Source organism: Girardinichthys multiradiatus, chromosome X (assembly GCF_021462225.1).
Source record: "Girardinichthys multiradiatus isolate DD_20200921_A chromosome X, DD_fGirMul_XY1, whole genome shotgun sequence".
In the NCBI taxonomy this organism is placed as follows: Eukaryota; Metazoa; Chordata; class Actinopteri; order Cyprinodontiformes; family Goodeidae; genus Girardinichthys; species Girardinichthys multiradiatus.
The window spans coordinates 21,892,368-21,911,992 of record NC_061817.1 but is presented as its reverse complement, the minus strand read 5'-3'; the positions used below and the strand labels follow the sequence as shown (position 1 = coordinate 21,911,992).

The window sequence follows — 19,625 nt, the reverse complement described above, 5'->3', positions numbered from 1 at the left end:
TTAACATGTCCTTGGCTTTCTTCCTTCCACTAAATTTTCTACATATTGGAAAAAATGAGTTTTGTTAAAAACATGGCCTGCATTTACAATGCTTTGCAACCTTATTCGTACCCCTTCAACCTTTTCATGTTTCAACCATAAACTTCGATAAGTTTTAAGGTGATTTTTTTTTTTTTTTTTTTATACGATAGATCAATACATAGTGCATATTTGTAAAGTAAAACGAAAAAGTGTATTTGGTTTTAAAAAGTTTGTACTAATAAATACTTGAAAGGTGTCAGCCCCCTTTTTTTTTTTCCTGGTGCCCCTAAAAACAAGCCATTGCAACCATTCAACCAGTTGGTATAAAAAGCCTCATATGTGAGTCATTTGATAAATTCAGCTGTTCTGTGAAGGACTCAGAGGGTTTTTCTAGAACATTAGTAAGTACATTAGTGAATAAAAACATGAAGACAAGGAACATATCAGACAGGTCGGGAAGAAAGTTATATAGATGTTTAATATAGTTTGGTTATAAAATAATATCCCAAGTTTGAAAGTCACACAGGAACAGGAAGAGTATGACACAGATGTAAAGCTACCAAGACATGGCTGGCCACTTAAATTGCAAAGGACACCAATCTGTTTTGTTTGCAGCTTGCCACAACCCATGTGGGGGACACAGCAAATGTGTATAAGAAGGTGCTTCGGTCAAATGAGAAAAAATTTAACTCTTTTAGCCTACATGCAAATCCTTGGTGGAGCTGGTGGAGATATATCCTATAAGACTTGCAACTGTAATTGCAGCAAAAGCTACTTCAAAAAACTCTTTATGAATAAAGACAAAGTCATGCCATGCGTTTAAGACTTTTATTTGTGAGAAATTTGAAAACCATGTACAGGTCCTTCTCAAAATATTAGCATATTGTGATAAAGTTCATTATTTTCCATAATGTCATGATGAAAATTTAACATTCATATATTTTAGATTCATTGCACACTAACTGAAATATTTCAGGTCTTTTATTGTCTTAATACGGATGATTTTGGCATACAGCTCATGAAAACCCAAATTCCTATCTCACAAAATTAGCATATTTCATCTGACCAATAAAAGAAAAGTGTTTTTAATACAAAAAACGTCAACCTTCAAATAATCATGTACAGTTATGCACTCAATACTTGGTCGGGAATCCTTTTGCAGAAATGACTGCTTCAATGCGGTGTGGCATGGAGGCAATCAGCCTGTGGCACTGCTGAGGTCTTATGGAGGCCCAGGATGCTTCGATAGCGGCCTTTAGCTCATCCAGAGTGTTGGGTCTTGAGTCTCTCAACGTTCTCTTCACAATATCCCACAGATTCTCTATGGGGTTCAGGTCAGGAGAGTTGGCAGGCCAATTGAGCACATTGATACCATGGTCAGTAAACCATTTACCAGTGGTTTTGGCACTGTGAGCAGGTGCCAGGTCGTGCTGAAAAATGAAATCTTCATCTCCATAAAGCTTTTCAGCAGATGGAAACATGAAGTGCTCCAAAATCTCCTGATAGCTAGCTGCATTGACCCTGCCCTTGATAAAACACAGTGGACCAACACCAGCAGCTGACACGGCGCCCCAGACCATCACTGACTGTGGGTACTTGACACTGGACTTCTGGCATTTTGGCATTTCCTTCTCCCCAGTCTTCCTCCAGACTCTGGCACCTTGATTTCCGAATGACATGCAGAATTTGCTTTCATCCGAAAAAAGTACTTTGGACCACTGAGCAACAGTCCAGTGCTGCTTCTCTGTAGCCCAGGTCAGGCGCTTCTGCCGCTGTTTCTGGTTCAAAAGTGGCTTGACCTGGGGAATGCGGCACCTGTAGCCCATTTCCTGCACACGCCTGTGCACGGTGGCTCTGGATGTTTCTACTCCAGACTCAGTCCACTGCTTCCGCAGGTCCCCCAAGGTCTGGAATCGGCCCTTCTCCACAATCTTCCTCAGGGTCCGGTCACCTCTTCTCATTGTGCAGCGTTTTCTGCCACACTTTTTCCTTCCCACAGACTTCCCACTGAGGTGCCTTGATACAGCACTCTGGGAACAGCCTATTCGTTCAGAAATTTCTTTCTGTGTCTTACCCTCTTGCTTGAGGGTGTCAATAGTGGCCTTCTGGACAGCAGTCAGGTCGGCAGTCTTACCCATGATTGGGGTTTTGAGTGATGAACCAGGCTGGGAGTTTTAAAGGCCTCAGGAATCTTTTGCAGGTGTTTAGAGTTAACTCGTTGATTCAGATGATTAGGTTCATAGCTCGTTTAGAGACCCTGCTAATATATGCTAATTTTGTGAGATAGGAATTTTGGGTTTTCATGAGCTGTATGCCAAAATCATCCGTATTAAGACAATAAAAGACCTGAAATATTTCAGTTAGTGTGCAATGAATCTAAAATATATGAATGTTAAATTTTCATCATGACATTATGGAAAATAATGAACTTTATCACAATATGCTAATATTTTGAGAAGGACCTGTATCATTTACCTTCCTCCTTCCAATTATGCACCACCTTGCATTGGTATCTTACAACACAATACCAGTACCGATACCAGTAAAATACATTAAAGTTTGTAGTTTGAATGTGAAAAGGTTAAAGGTGTATAACATATTTTGCAATGCACTGTCAGTGGATTTGTGGAGTGAGTGGCCAAAATATTATTATTGCTGAATTGGTGTTAAGTCCTTAGACATTTTCTGTCATTTTTACAGGCTTCTTCGTCCAGAAGTAGTGATTGAAATTATGCGTATGAAACACAAAGTCTAATCACCTAAAGACTTTATTGAAACAATGAGTGTAAATTAGCTCAAAATATAGATGTTTAACCCCAATTATGTATTTCAAACATAGAGCTGTCTGAAATAGAGACCGGAGTTCAATGGTAATGTTAAAACACACATTTGGTTATAATTCATCAAAATCAATGTATAACTAAAGTATTAGTGATTTTCTATCCTTTACTGGAGCTGACCTCTGGGATTTCCTCCTTCAGTTGTGAAAAGCATCCTCTCTTCTGTTAAGGTCAGCTGAGTGGCTCAGTCATTTAAGAACATTACTCCTCTTTGTGTTGAGCTCTTTGGTTTTGCTCTTACAAAATGTTTTGCGTCATTATCCAACTGTGGTGTAAAGGATAGCAACAGTAATTTCCCAGGCCTGTCGGGATCGCTGTTCGTATCCATGTAAATGCTTCGGTTACTTCTTAAAATTTTCTTGTTTCTCTGAATGAACCCTTGCATGGATTTGTTGCACCTAGTTTGAAGTTTGTAATGCACATACTACACACAAACAAACTGTGCAAGCTTTTTTAGTTTGAGGAGAGTGAGAAACCCTGAAGAGGGACCTGCAAGTAAAACCTCGAATTGGCTTGTCTTACTGCTATGTACAGTTCCTTGCAAAATTATTAATTCCTTCTTAATTTTGTCACATTTTGTTATAAAACAATCATAAACTTCAATGCCTTTTTTGGGGGGAAAATATAAAAGACTTTAACATGTGATCAGAGATGCAATGTGTGAAACACGTTGTATGGATTAATTACACACAGATGTTTTCAGTGCTTTATTTCTGTTAAATATGATTTTCTGCTTAGTGAAGGAAAAAAACATTTGATTTCTAAGAAGATTATTGGTATGTCAGATCAATTAAAAACATTTTTAATACAGAAATGTTGACCTAATGAAAAGTATGTTTAATATCTACTTAAAGGATGTTATTTTTCAAACTTATTTTTAATCTGACAAACAAGCCTTATGAGAACGCACATTCTAATTTACTGAGATGTATTAGTATATTCAGGGTCATTGTCCTGCTGGAACGTGGACTTCTACCCCAGTGTCAAATTTTTGTCAGTCTCTAACGGGTTGTTCTGTATTTATTTCCATCCATCTTCCCATCAACTGCAGCCAGCCTTTGTCCCCACATGCAACATCTCTCTCTACTGGTCCTTCTCAAAATATTAGCATATTGTGATGAAGTTCATTATTTTCCATAATGTCATGATGAAAATTTAACATTCATATATTTTAGATTCATTGCACACTAACTGAAATATTTCAGGTCTTTTATTGTTTTAATACGGATGATTTTGGCATACAGCTCATGAAAACCCAAAATTCCTATCTCACAAAATTAGCATATCATTAAAAGGGTCTCTAAACGAGCTATGAACCTAATCATCTGAATCAACGAGTTAACTCTAAACACCTGCAAAAGATTCCTGAGGCCTTTAAAACTCCCAGCCTGGTTCATCACTCAAAACCCCAATCATGGGTAAGACTGCCGACCTGACTGCTGTCCAGAAGGCCACTATTGACACCCTCAAGCAAGAGGGTAAGACACAGAAAGAAATTTCTGAACAAATAGGCTGTTCCCAGAGTGCTGTATCAAGGCACCTCAGTGGGAAGTCTGTGGGAAGGAAAAAGTGTGGCAGAAAACGCTGCACAACGAGAAGAGGTGACCGGACCCTGAGGAAGATTGTGGAGAAGGGCCGATTCCAGACCTTGGGGGACCTGCGGAAGCAGTGGACTGAGTCTGGAGTAGAAACATCCAGAACCACCGTGCACAGGCGTGTGCAGGAAATGGGCTACAGGTGCCGCATTCCCCAGGTCAAGCCACTTTTGAACCAGAAACAGCGGCAGAAGCGCCTGACTTGGGCTACAGAGAAGCAGCACTGGACTGTTGCTCAGTGGTCCAAAGTACTTTTTTCGGATGAAAGAAAATTCTGCATGTCATTCGGAAATCAAGGTGCCAGAGTCTGGAGGAAGACTGGGGAGAAGGAAATGCCAAAATGCCAGAAGTCCAGTGTCAAGTACCCACAGTCAGTGATGGTCTGGGGTGCCGTGTCAGCTGCTGGTGTTGGTCCACTGTGTTTTATCAAGGGCAGGGTCAATGCAGCTAGCTATCAGGAGATTTTGGAGCACTTCATGCTTCCATCTGCTGAAAAGCTTTATGGAGATGAAGATTTCATTTTTCAGCACGACCTGGCACCTGCTCACAGTGCCAAAACCACTGGTAAATGGTTTACTGACCATGGTATCACTGTGCTCAATTGGCCTGCCAACTCTCCTGACCTGAACCCCATAGAGAATCTGTGGGATATTGTGAAGAGAACGTTGAGAGACTCAAGACCCAACACTCTGGATGAGCTAAAGGCCGCTATCGAAGCATCCTGGGCCTCCATAAGACCTCAGCAGTGCCACAGGCTGATTGCCTCCATGCCACGCCGCATTGAAGCAGTCATTTCTGCCAAAGGATTCCCGACCAAGTATTGAGTGCATAACTGTACATGATTATTGGAAGGTTGACGTTTTTTGTATTAAAAACACTTTTCTTTTATTGGTCGGATGAAATATGCTAATTTTGTGAGATAGGAATTTTGGGTTTTCATGAGCTGTATGCCAAAATCATCCGTATTAAGACAATAAAAGACCTGAAATATTTCAGTTAGTGTGCAATGAATCTAAAATATATGAATGTTAAATTTTCATCATGACATTATGAAAAATAATTAACTTTATCACAATATGCTAATATTTTGAGAAGGACCTGTATATAAAGGCTGTGTTCAGGGTGATGTGCAATGCTAGTTTTCTGCCACATGAAGCGTTTTGGGCAAAAATGTTCAATCTTGGTAGGCTGCATGGTGGCACAGTTGGTAGCACTGTTTACCTTGCACTAGTAAGGTCCTGGCTTCAAATCCTGGCCTGGGGCCTGTTTGCATGTGTGGGCTCCATCAAGGGCCCTATAGCTTCCTCCTTTAGCACAAAAACATGACCATTAGATTAATTGGGTCACGTAAACCAGTGTTTCTTAACTCTGGTCCTCATGGCCCACTGTCCTGCATGTTTTAGGTATTTTCCAGCTGCTGCAAACCTGACTTGATGGTGATTATGGGGCTCTTGCAGAACTTGAGGGTACACTGTGGAAGTAGTGCAATTATTTTAATCAGGTGCTGAAGCAGATGCATCCAAACCCCAAAGGATTGTAGGCACCAAAAACCAGGTTTAAGAAACACTGACCTAGATTGCCCTACGAGTGTGTGAGTGGGTGGTTGGATGGTCTCTGTGTTGCCCTGCAATGTACTGGCGACCTGTTCAGGGTGTTCTACTGAGATTAAATGACACACACAAGTAGATTTTATTTACCCGTTTCAGATGACTTCTGAAGGCAACTGGCTGCATTGGATATTAATTTTTGGTATAATAGAAGGCTTAAAACAAAGGAAAGTAGATAATTGTTTTATGTAAAAAAACATCTTTAATTTTACAAAGATATGCATGTTTATGTGCAGTTCATTTCCTGTTGGGACTATTTCAATAATCAAACCAAACCATTGAAGTTTGATCATAATAAAATCTTTAATGAAGATGATATCATGCAATAGAAAACAAAATAATTTTGACCAAAGAAAATTGGAAAAAAACTCATAGGAATGCCTACTAAGATAAAGTTGACAAGGCGATTTGATGAAACAAATTCACTCATTGAACACAGTCACACCTATTCGATTAAAAGCGACAAAAAGGGCAAAATAACTGTGCTCAAAAGCTCATTTGGAACACACACCTAACTGCTAAGATTAAAAGATTAGCCATCATGCCAGAGGCTTTTTCTAACAAACATGGCAAACCGTTTTTTTACCCCAGCGTCGGGTTTGGAAAAAACTGTCGAGTGATCACTGGAAGGTGATCACGAGTTTGTTACTGGAGTGCGATTACAGCCAAAACAAGGCCTGGGCTCCATCTGCTCCGAAAATGTGACATTTAGGATTTTACTGAATTTTTAACAAAACAAGCACCCTTTAAAAATACTGATGTGCCAAAAATTATTGCTGGCACTTAGATCATTCAATCAATACATTACATTTTATAGTCAAAATCCCTCTAAGAGTTCCCCTTAAAAAGCAGTGATTTTTAAAGAAGACTAACCTGTTAAAATGTTTAGTTTTGTCTTAATAAAGCTAAACTTGTAAAAAAAAAAGAAAAGAAAAAAAAAGAGCATTTATGTTGGCCTCATTAAATGTTTTTCCTCAAAGCACATATGCCTACAATTAGCTACACAAATAATCCAAAGATTTTCTGAAAAATGAAAAAAATACTGCGAGAAAAAGGACAATCCTCATCAGGCACTCTGATACATTATGCTTCATCTCACTCTTTAATAAGACTGTACATTTTGTGCATTTTCTTAACCAAGTAAGTCAAACAAGGTACTGAGTTTACCTTTTGTGTGACATTATATAAAAAAAATTAAAGAAAACAAGGGTATACACCTCACACGTAAATAAAAAGAAAAAAAAAAGAAAAACAATGTCTCCTATTTTGAAAAGAAGTTTAAGGCAAGATGCTGAACACAGAAATCCAAAAGTTGATGATCTTTGTTCAGCGTCGCTGTTTTGTTGGCATTTACCAGTTCCATGAGCAATCATCAAGAAGACTAGTGTTTTTATTCCCCCCAATAGTTGGCTGTTTCAGGCATCCGTTTCTATCGCTCATGAGACTCCACGTCATTTCTGCATCCCCTGAGTCTGCTGGGAGCTGCCGTCTCCTCCAGTCTGTCTTTATGCCGGCAGACTCAACTTCTTACCTTTCAACACTGCAGGGAGATATAAAGGGACATCACTTAGAAACCATAACGAGACCTTTCTAGATTAAGAAGTCAGTAATACTCCAGAAGCTTAATATTAAACCGCTTCATCCATTCCAAAACCAGTTTAGATGTGTGTTTGGGATTATTATCCTGTTACACCCAATTGTGTCCAAGTTTTGACCATCTATTTAAAGGATTTTCAGGTGGCCCTCTTTCCGTTAACCCGCCTACTTTGTTAACATCCGTTCCTACATATTCCTCATTTCAAAAATCATAGCTTCAAATTTCTAGATTTTTCTGGCAATTTTAAAAAGAATTGTGCACATCCAAGTACTAAACATTCCCCTAGCTGAGTTTTATCATCTCTGTGTGCTTTACAAATCTTGAAACAATACAATGCTGGTAAAGGGCTGTTGCACAGCTTTGTTTGGCATCATGGACAACTTTGATCAACCCTACGCTGCCCAGTCTAGTACACTTAAGATTTATTACATCTGAACTAAACACTGATTCTATAAAGAAGCTAGTGATCTAACATCTTTATTCCATCTGTAAATCTTTTAAAAATTAGGATTGCCACTCTGGCATTTAAACCACAACCCAAGGTCCAGCTTAAAACTGATCTAAGAGGTTTAGAGCTGGGGTCTCAAACTCCGATCCTCAAGGGCCAGAGTAGGGTTTGGGTGTGGAGACATGCTTGGCCAGTCCAGCACCTCTATTCTCAGTCTCTTTAGCAACGCAGCGGTCATCCTGGAGGTGTGTTTGGGGCCATTATCATGTCCCCTGAGGCCCAGGTTCCAAGGGGAGGGGATCATCTTGTGCTTTAGTGCGCCACAGTACACGTTGGCCTTCATGGTTCCCTCAATGAACTGTAGTTCCCCACGGCCGGCAGCACTCGTGCATCCCCAAACCACCAATGCTTGACTATAGGCAAGGCACACTTGTCTTTGTACTCCTCACCTGGTTGTTGCCACACATCCTTGACACCATCTGAACCAAATTGGTTTATCTTGCTCTCATCAGACCACAGAACATGGTTCCAGTAATCCATGTCCAAGTCTGGTTGTCTTTAGCAAACTGTTTGCAGGGTTTCTTGTGCATCATCCATAGAAGAAATCAAGTCTATTTTTGACATATGACGGACCACAATCGCAGAAATTTCTTAAGTCACAAATAAGTCAGCCAGAGGGTCTCAAGAGTTAATTGACACCATGGACGACGAGAAGCTCATTCTGGAAGAGGAAAAACAAGATTTTGTACACCACCACACATCCTTTTTACAAGGATGATGGCAGAAAGGAGAAGGAATGGGAGATGGCAGGAGTCAATGGATTGGATGTTGAGTTTATCCTGCTTATTATCATTTAAATCACTGACTGCAGCCTGTAAGTACAGAGATACTCAGTAGTATTCATGCTGAAAATTCTGTTTAGTTAACAGGACCTTCCCTGATATTATCATCCAGTGTAAATTTCCACATGACAATTGGATGATGGAGCAGACACGGAACATAATCAGAGTGAACTAGGGGTATGTTATAGATTTAAGCCTAGGTGGTTCTTGGGTTGCTCCTGAAAAATCCCAACCAATCATCTGAGAAATTTGAATCTAAAACTCCGCCATAACTTGTGCATCTAATTGTTGCTTATCATGACCATAATGAGTGCATGCAAACTTCTCTAGCACTCTGTATGAATGGGAATGAACAGGACGACAAAGTAAAGATCAAACAATTTGAGAACATGCAGTGTTTCTAAGTTCTACCTGGTGGATAGTTGTGTTTTTTCACAGCAGACTGTTGTCAATAACCAGTATCTCTACCTTGAAAAGGTATTGAACTGTCCACAAGCAAATTCTTTTAAATACATCTCAGACATATGAAGAGAAATTCAGAGCATTCAAGTGTTTAGCACAACAAGTCCTCTGTGAGGAACTGGGAGTATTTATCCTCTGATTTATTGCAAAATGACAGGAATATAATCGACAAATGTGACTCAACAGATGGTAACTTTGGAAAACAACTGTCCCTTTTAGGAATTTCAGATTACTGAAACCTCCAATCAGCCAAGACTGAACTTTACGGGTTTTTCAGAGAACAAGCAGAGAAGATAACCTTTCTCCTTCACAACTGTTATTCTAGGAAGAGATGTCTCAGAGACTGTCTGTCTGATGAAAAGCAAAAGATAATAACTAATGGCTCTCTAAGCATTTACTATTAATTCATGCATAAACAATAATATAGATATCGATCTTTTTAGATGGGTTAACTGTTATATTTGGCATTTGTTTAAGCAATCATCAGGTAAAGCCTAAATCCTAAAAGCATGAACATTACCCACCTTTGGTAACATAAAGGTAGAAGAAGTCACAGTAGAGGACAGTCTGGACCACGCCAGCCACAATAGCAATCATGTCGAAGAAGCCCTCAAAGTAGTAACGCCAGATCCAGTTGAAGAGATACAGGGTCCGATACAGGCCCAGGCAGAACAGGTAGTGGGTGGTAATGGTCTCGGCCTCTCCGGTCTTGCTGATCATAAAGAGCTGTGGCAGGATTGCCACAGACTCCAGGTAAATGGAAAACGTCCAAAGGATCTAGACAGATTTGAGTTAAAAACAAAAGCAAATGTGTTGATTTGGTCATATGTTCTGGATTATTATGTTGGAAATGCTAATATTGACCTATTTTTTGGTCCATTTTAATGTAAGAATATTCTTTTATGGCACAGTCTATAATACTATACAGTCTAAGTTCCCACAGCGTGTGGAAAAGAAACAAGCCCACGCCATCACAGATCCTCTGCCATGCTTGAGTATGAAGCTCTATTCTACAAACTCAACATAATCCCATTATGAATAGCTATTTATAACAAACATGTCAGTTTGCATAACCCAGCAGCAGCTTAAACAAACCTCGAGGAGAGAGAAGTCATGGTTTATGAGAACAGAGAGACCCCCAACAGGAACGACCAGGAACTCCACCCTAAAACTGTCATGATTTCCATCGTAGGTGGCCCTGAATTTCATGTAGATCAGGTAGACGGTGGCGTACGAACAGCCGATGTAAATCATCTGGTGAGCAGCACAGAAGAGCTCATCAGTGACGATCCACAGAGAAACACAGCACCTGTTTGATTGGTTAACAGTTACCTCACCTTCATGGACGTGTTGTACAGTGAGATGAAAGAGGTGAGCAGATCCAAGTAACGTGTTGTGAACACGAGGGCAAAGAGAATTTGGCTCTTCCCAGAGATTCCTTTAACAGAAAAATATCAGCAGAAACGATGTTTAGGTTCAGTAAGTTCAGTGCTGGAAAACAGCTTTTCAATGTAGTGCACTGACATCTGCTGGACATGACTTCAAATGATCCAAAAACATTGCAATTTTAGAGGACAATCCCAAAAATATATGTTTTGGAACATTTCAAAGCCCAACCTAAAGAAAGTGGGGTTAAAAATGTAACATGGTTAGAATTCATAAACATATAGTCTTCATTTAACCATAAAGTGTAAAACAATGTAAGTTTGGGCTTATTACAAATTAATCTTCAAAGATTTTAGGAAGAAGAAAAGTTATCTATGCAAGGTGCTGCCGATGCTCTCTTTTGAGCCTGCAGACCACATTGATGTTTTGGTTTAAACTTGTGGACCTGATATTTTACGTTTCATCTGGAAACAATCGTTTTGGTTCCTGGACTAGGTTAATACAGAGCATTGACCGGCACGTATGAAAAGAGAAAAACAACTGAGGATGACCATGGTGTTCTACAATCAAGCTAAAACAACACATCAATAAAGAGTAACATGAATAAATAAATTAGATGAATGAAACAAACTAAAAACCAATCCAAAACATATAGTGGGGAGAACAAGTATTTGATACACTGCCAATTTTGCAGGTTTTACCACTTGCAAAGTATGCAGAATCTAAGACAAAAACCCATCAGATTGTGTGATTTTTAAGCCATTAACTTGCATTTTATTGCACAACATAAGTGGCATAGAAGATGGATGAATAAATAAATGAATGACATAAGTATTTGATATATCAAAACAGACTTTCAGCTCCCTCCAAAGATTTTCAATTAGATTTTGGTCTGGAGACTGGCTAGGCCACTCCAGGACCTTGAGATGCTTCTTATGGAGCCACTCCTTGGTTGCCCTGGCTGTGTGCTTCGGGTCGTTGTCATGCTGGAAGACCCAGCCACGACTCCTCTTCAATGTCCTTACTGAGGGAAGGAGGTTGTTGGCTAAGATCTCCCGATATATGGCCCCATCCCTCCTCCCCTCAATACGGCGCAGTCGTCCTGTCCCCTTTGCAGAAAAGCATCTCCAAAGAATGATATTTCCATCTCCATGCTTCACGGTAGGAATGGTGTTCTTGGGGTTGTTCTCATCCTTCTTCTTCCTCCAAACACATCGAGTGGAGTTTAGACCAAAAAGCTCAATTTTTGTCTCATCAGACCACATAACCTTCTCCCATTTCTCCTCTGGATCATCCAGATGGTCATTGGCAAACTTCAGACGGGCCTGGACATGCACTGGCTTGAGCAAGGGGACCTTGTGAATTTAATCCATGGTGTCGTAGTGTGTTACTAATGGTCTTCTTTGAGACTGTGGTCCCAGCTCTCTTCAGGTCATTGACTAGGTTCTGCCGTGTAGTTCTGGGCTGATCTCTCACCTTCCTCATGATCCATTGATGACCCACGAGGTGAGATCTTGCTTGGAGACCCAGACCAAGGGAGATTGACCGTCATCTTCAACTTCTTCCAATTTCTTATAACTGCACCAACAGTTGTTGCCTTCTAACCAAGCTGCTTGGCCATCTTCCTGTAGCCCATCCCAGCCTTGTGCAGGTTTACTATTTTATCCCTGATGACCCTACACCGCTCTCTGATCCTGGCCATTGTCGAGAGGTTGGAGTTTGTTTTGATTGTGTGGACAGGTGTCTTTTATACAGATAACGAGTTCAAACAGGTGCAGTTAATAGAGGTAATGAGTGGAGAACAGGAGGGCTTCTTAAAGAAGAACTAACAGGCCTGTGAGAGCCGGGATTCTTACTGGTTGTTAGGTGAACAAATACGTATGTCATGCAATAAAATGCTAATTAATGACTTTAAAAAAAATAAATTTAAAAACACGTTATTTTCTGGATTTTTGTTTTAGATTCTGTCACTCAAAGTTGAAGAGTACCTAAGATAAAAATTAAAGACTTCTACATGCTTTGCAGGTGGGAAAACCTGTAAAATCGGCAGTGTATCAAATTCTTGTTCTCCCCACTGTATAATAGCTACCAAGATGTCATTCTCTATTGCAGGGGTTTGCAACCTGCGGCTCCAGAGCTCTTAACTTTGGCTAAAATTATATAAAAAAAAAAATGAAATGGTTCTTTATTTCAAACTGCAGGTTCGAGTAATGTTTCAGTTTTTTCGTGGAATATTTGCATTGAATTTCCACCACAAAATGACACTAAAAGTACCAGGAATAGTTTTTTTTTTTTTTTTTTTACACATACATTTTTCCTGCCGTTACGTTGTAAACTATGAGCTTTTTCCCATAAATATTAACAGCCCAAAAAAGAAAATGTATCCATTCTGTTTTTCTTTAGTTTAAAACCTAAAAATAGAAATAAAACTGTGGGTCGTTTTTTAAACACATGTCTGATAGTAGATATTTATTAAAAAAATATGAGTTGTCTTTTTAAAAAAAAAAAAAAGGTCATATAGCGTTTGAGGCACTATTAGCTAAACTGAGGGCAAATATGGCTCTTTACATTGTAGAGGCTGCCAACCCCTGCTCTATAAGGAATAAGCTACCAAGACATAAAGTTGCGTTTTCGTTGTTATTCAACTCTCAAAAGATTAAAGATTGTTCCATTTGATCTAGATGTTTGCAATTGATTTTTGTGCTGGTTAATGCCTTAATGACTGAATAATAATTGCAAGGTTGAGGGTAACAGGCGTAATGGTAATGAACCCAAGAGACTTGTACCTAATAAAACATAACATTTATGTGCATTTAATGTCATTTCATGGTGATTAGATTTCCATAGTCATACACTGTAGTAGGAAATGATGTGCAAAGTACACGGCTTAAAGAAATACAGCGCAAAAACGAATTGTGGAAAAATACGGTACATGATATTGTTACATTGATTTATGACTCTAGATAAGTCCACATTTTCCTCACTTGTTACTCAGCCGCCATTGTAATGCTTCCATATTCCTCTATGACCTTTAGTTTCTTAGGCAGCATCATCCTATTGTGGCGAATCTGTGATCCTTGGAATATAATAGCTAATAAATGTTGCATTTCAAACGGTCAGTTGCAATATTAACAATGCACACTCTGATACCAATATATATTAGTGCCCAGTGTCCTCCACACATTTCGCTACACTTTACATTTGTCAATACTTTTTAACAAGTAAAAGTTTACTACTTTGTATGTTATCAATAATCAATCAGAAAATCATGCATTTTCAACAATCTACTGAGCTATCCTGTACAAGCAGCAGTTAACTGCACTATGTGTACTATGTCACACTGTGTCTATAGATTACTGCTGCTCTTAGATCATGTATTAAAATGTTTTTACATTTTAATATTCCATCTGGTGTTTATTCTTATTGTTTCCTTTTTAATTTTTTTTTCAATACTTTATGTCATACAAACTGTGACAAATGCTACTTCCCTCCTGGGGTCATTACAATATCTAATAAACCAAACCCCGAGTCTTTGAAATCAAAGTTTTTTAATCTGAGAACATGTGTGAGTACAAAATCCCCTTAACTCACATTAGGTAAAAGTAACTGGGCATTTCATACACCAATGCCTATAAATATAAAAAAATATATATATGTCATATATCTTAAAAACAAAGTCCATAGCATTGAACGCTTCAAATGTTTACAATTATAAAATTCTAAATTTAAAAAAGTAACACGTTTTACATTAAATTATGGAGCTAATTGGGGCCATAAAGTTTGTTCAAACAAAAAAAAAATTGAACCTGAAAAATAAAAGTTTGTACAAAAGAAAAAAATTTGAACCTGCAAAATAAAAGTTTGTTCACAAGAAAAACATTTGAACCTGAAAAATTATTTTGAACCTCCCCCCAAAAAATTAGAAAACTGGAAAAAAAAGTTTGCACCTGAAATAAAAAACAGATGTGAAACTGGAAAAAAAAAGTTCAAAACTACTTTTCAGGTTCTAGTTTTTTTTTTTTTAACTTGCAGATTTTTTTTTCAGCTTCAAACTTTTGGCCCTGTTTTGGCGTGGGGGCGGGTCCTCAGATCACGGGGTGAGGAATCATGACTGACAGCTCAACACAGCGGCTAAACAACATATTCCCAGCTGTTGCATTCAGGGACCGTGGGAACTGGGATTATCTGTAATACATCATCAATTTTCTATATATATGTGATTGGTTTTGAAAGATAACATGCTTCACCGATAGAAGCAGCTTACGTGAATACACGACGCGCATCTCAGAGGAGAAAATATGATCTTGACAGATTTGCACAGCATTTTAAGTCCGTGTTGGAGATTTCCCATGATATCAACATAAAGCAAAAGAACCGCCAGACTAAGCGGCAGGAATGAACCCAGATGCAAAACGAGCCGGTATTTTCCGAATATCCTTGCATAGTTAAGCCTGGACTTGTTTTCACATGGACTGGACTCGGGTTTCGGTTTCTGGTGCATTTTTGATTAAAATGTGTTTGGTGTCCGAGCTACCGCACCCTGTTGGCGGTCAGACCTCTCGGAGTTTCTCCGATCCTTGGCCCCAGAAGCGATCACTCTAACACTGACTCTTAATGGAACGACTCTCAAGCAGTTTCTAACTTTCAGCTCCTTTAATCTAAATTAGGCAGAGGAATGATTACAGAGATCAGCGCCGAGGCTCGTCTCAGACCGTCGCGTCTGTGAAATGATGAGGAAGAGCCTCGACAGAAGGTCACATGTAGTTTTATATCTGGTTCTCCGATGCAATGGATGTTCCCTCCCTCAGTGTTTATCAGTAAACTATGTGTCACCATTGTGGTGTCTATCTGGTACGTTGTGTAGTAGCGGGTGTCCATCCTTAATCTAAGTGTGCTGCTGCATTCTAATCAAACCAGTTACAGCTTGGTCCACCATCAAACCCAGTGCCTCAGCCACAGATCATTCATGACATTTATCCATGTAATGTGTGTCGATGAGCATTCTTATCCTATTCTATCAAAAGGGAAACATTAGAACTTATGCTTTATATCATTATGGTATAAATGGGAAAAACTGCTATGAGTCATATAAATAAAGGTTATCCTTAAGAGGTTGACATGGCATAGTTTAGGGCACAATGGTCCAGAAAAATATCAGCGCCCCAGAAACTGTCGCCTCTTCCGTACTTGATGTTGCGCTCGCCCTGCGTCTGTGAAAGGCGGTTATTAAAAACTAAACATTCACAAATTAAGAAATGCCTAAGCCAGCGGTCCACCAGGGATTTCCTCGGTTGCCCCGTATGCCAGTTTGCCCCTGGCTGTGAGTCACTTTGCTAAATGAAGACAAAACACGTTTTAATCAAAAATGCACCAGAAACCGAAACCCAAGTCCAGTCCATGTGAAAACAACTCCAGGCTTAATTATGCAAGGATATTCGGAAAATACCGGCTCGTTTTGCATTTGGTTTAATTACCGCCGCTTAGTCTGGCGGTTCTATTGCTTTATGTTGATATCATGGGAAATCTCCAACACGGACTTAAAATGCTGTGCAAATCTGTCAAGATAATATTTTCTCCTCTGAGATGCGCGTCGTGTATTCATGTAAGCTGCTTCTATCAATGAAGCAAGTTATCTTTCAAAACGAATCACGTATATATAGAATATTGATGATGTATTACACACAATTCCAGTTCCCACGGTCCCTGAATGCAACAGCTGGGAATATGTTGTTTAGCTGCTGTGTTGAGCTGTCAGTCATGATTCCGCACCCCCATGATCTGAGGCCCCGCCCCCCAGGCCAAAACAGGGCCAAAAGTTTGAAGCCGAACAAAAAAATCTGCAAGTTAAAAAAAAAAAAAAAACTTGAATCTGAAAAGTAGTTTTGAACTTATTATATATATATTTTTTTTCAGTTTCACATCTGTTTTTTTTTTTTCAGTTGCAAAACTTTTTTTCAGTTTTCACATTTTTTGGGGGTAGGTTCAAAAATAATTTTTCAGGTTCAAATGTTTTTTGTTTTTTTTTAAACAAACTTTTTGTTTCCCAGGTTCTAATTTCTTTTCTTTTGAACAAACTTTTATTTTTCAGGTTCAAATTTTTTTCGTTTGAACAAACTTTATGGCCCCAATTTAGCTCCATATTAAATTGCTACAAAAACAAAATACAGGTTTTAATTTGTGTTTAAGTCAAGAGTTATTTAAAGCCTTTTCTAAAACACCCAAAGGGTCGGAATTTGTTCCAAAACATTAACACATAGTAGTACAATAAGAAATGTATATATATGCTTGGTTGAATTAAAAAGAAATCGTTCGCATGTTGCTAACTTCCCTAGCTTCTCCTGGAGCGCCACGTCAGAGAGCAGACCAAAAAAGTCGATCCCCCTTACCTCAAAGCAGGATGTCTGAGGGTGCGGGGTGTAGAGCTGGCAAACCCACCCGGTGGGACCCCAGCAGTTAGTATTTAGAAAATTCATTTAACCTAGTAATCAGAAAATCTCTCTACAAAGAAGCACAATTGTAACGGAATATAAATCAACCCACAGTAGAAACCTTAGCAAAGACGATAGATGCTACGTAACAACACCACACATTCCCCCAAAGTTCAACATCCGTCTTCAAATGAAGAGAAACCACAGCATTAGGTGGACGGTTGTGTGAATGTATGGACTTACAAACAGCTACCCTGCTAACGGTTAGCTCTACTTTTAGCCGTTAGCCTGTAGCTCAAATGAATGACCAGTACCGTTAGCATGTGAAGCTAGTTGGTAGAAAGGCTGATCAAAACACATTTCTGGCTGAAGACACCACTCAAACTTACTAGATGTCACCAGGAGCCCCGCACTGAGGCATGTGACAGTGCTAAAACCCACGCTCACCTGCACAAGACCTGCTTTTCCATATTTTTAGCAGAAGGATGATGATAGCAGCCAGATGAGAGAGGTCTCCTGTCAGTCTGAAGATGTTCATTGTTGCGGAGCGGAAATTAAAACGAGTGGGCTGTAGCTGGGATGCTGAAAAAGGTTTCACTGTTAAATGCGACACAGATAAACAGGTTCGAATGCCCTGCAAAGCGTTTCCTAGAAACTTAGAGGGGGACACAGACCTCCAGGATCCTGAGGGTTGAAAATATGGCGATGGTGCAGGTCGACGTGGAAGGGGGCGGGCTGATAAAACAAAGACCGCCGCTGATTGGATGAAACTGTGATTGACACCAGGAATGGTCCCGCCTACAGAAATTGAACGGTCCCGTAGAGGGAATGCCTGGGAGACAGACACCATGTGCAGGGGCATATTTTAAATTAGTTCATTACATTATAATGACAATCATATTAATAAAATTTAAATGTTTCTTAAGTAAAAGCAACAAGACTTAATTTGCTCTCTGCAGTTTACAGACATGACTGTGACACAACTAAGATATGAAAGTTCACCTAAACTAACAAGATGGACATAGAGAGCATTAATCAGAGAGGTATCCCAAAAGCCCCTGGTAACTGTGCAAGAGCAGAGGAGATCCACAGCGTAGGAGAATCTGTGCACAGGACAACTATTTGTAGTGCATATCACAGATCTGATCTTTGTGGAAGAGTGGCCAGAATGAAGCCATTGTTAAAGAAAGGCATAAAAAAATCTATTAAAAGGTCAGTCAGTCAGTCATTTTCTACCGCTTATTCCATAGTGGGTCACGGGGGAGCTGGTGCCTATCTCCAGCAGTCTATGGGCGAGAGGCAGGGTACACCCTGGACAGATCGCCAGTCCATCACAGGGCAACACACAAACAACCATGCACACACTCATTCATACATGTAAGGTAAATTTAGAGTGACCAATTAACCAATTGTCTTTGGACTGTGGGAGGAAGCCAGAGTACCTGGTGAGAACCCACGCATGCATGGGGAGAACATGCAAACTCCATGCAGAAAGACCCCAGGCTGGGAATTGAACCCAGGACCTTCTTGCTGCAAGGCAACAGTGCTACCAACTGCGCCACTGTGCAGCCCTCTATTAAAAGGTCTTCATGCAAATTGCATTGTGCATGGAAAAACCTACACTGCAAAGTATCTTAAACACCCCATGCCCACTTGGAGGTGGCATTTCTTCTGTGGGAACAGGAAAACTGCACAGTTAATGGGAAAATGTGAGGAGCTAAATACAGACAAGTGGAAGAATGTGCTCTAATCATATAAGATCAAAAGCGTTTTGGTTTATATACAAAAAGACAATGGTCATGAAAAACTATCACTGCAGATTACTCTGAATAAACCATTATCACAGAGAAACACAGTAGAAGAAGAATCATGCTGTGAAGATGCTTCTCTTCAAGAGGGGACAGGGAAGCAGGCCAGAGTTGATGGAAAATGTTATATAAATAAAGGTTAATCCTGGAAGAAAACCCTAAAACATATAGCAAGAACTATAATGGAAAGGCACATGTCAAAGCAGATCCAGTCAAAGTCCAAAACTTAATCCAACAGCAACATCTGCTGCAAACGGTGAAAATTGTTGTTCACATTCTTTCTCAATCCAAATTTAGTGAGCTTTAAAAATTTTGCAAACAAGAATTGACAAAACAAATTCAACCTCTGGATGTTCAAAGCTTGTAGAGAATGTGCTACAGACCACTTGCACTTGTAATTGCAGCAAATGGTGGTTCTACAAAACATTGATTTATAAATAAATCTCACGCATAAATACATATGCATGACAATTATTTATAAGTAAATGAGAAAAGCATTACTTTCCACTAACTGGTTACTACATTGCAAAATGTAAAAAAAAGAAAAACATTAAGGGGGTGTGAGTAGTTTTACAATGCTCTGTAATAAGC

At 39.4% G+C, this 19,625-nt stretch overlaps 1 protein-coding gene across 1 annotated transcript; it reads right to left on the bottom strand.

The window, feature by feature from the left end:
• Positions 1-6,341: 6,341 nt before the first annotated feature.
• Positions 6,342-18,017, bottom strand: LOC124862311 (ER lumen protein-retaining receptor 2-like). The gene is made up of 6 exons (XM_047356152.1): positions 17,901-18,017; positions 17,674-17,808; positions 10,750-10,850; positions 10,508-10,666; positions 9,937-10,189; positions 6,342-7,603 (listed from the first exon to the last, which is right to left on the bottom strand). Exons 2-6 carry the CDS (start codon positions 17,762-17,764, stop codon positions 7,569-7,571), a joined length of 639 nt encoding a protein of 212 aa, XP_047212108.1. The 5' UTR covers positions 17,765-17,808; positions 17,901-18,017; the 3' UTR covers positions 6,342-7,568.
• Between the last annotated feature and the right edge of the window lie 1,608 nt (positions 18,018-19,625).

Bases quoted from the DNA above. Each gene is read 5' to 3' on its own strand.
- LOC124862311 (XM_047356152.1), bottom strand. From the start codon at position 17,764: ATGAACATCTTCAGACTGACAGGAGACCTCTCTCATCTGGCTGCTATC. The intron at 10,851-17,673 runs GTGAGCGTGGGT...TTTCTGTTAAAG, and splicing joins GAAAAGCAGGTCTTGTGCAG to GAATCTCTGGGAAGAGCCAA. The intron at 7,604-9,936 runs GTGGGTAATGTT...ATCTCCCTGCAG, and splicing joins CTACCTTTATGTTACCAAAG to TGTTGAAAGGTAAGAAGTTG.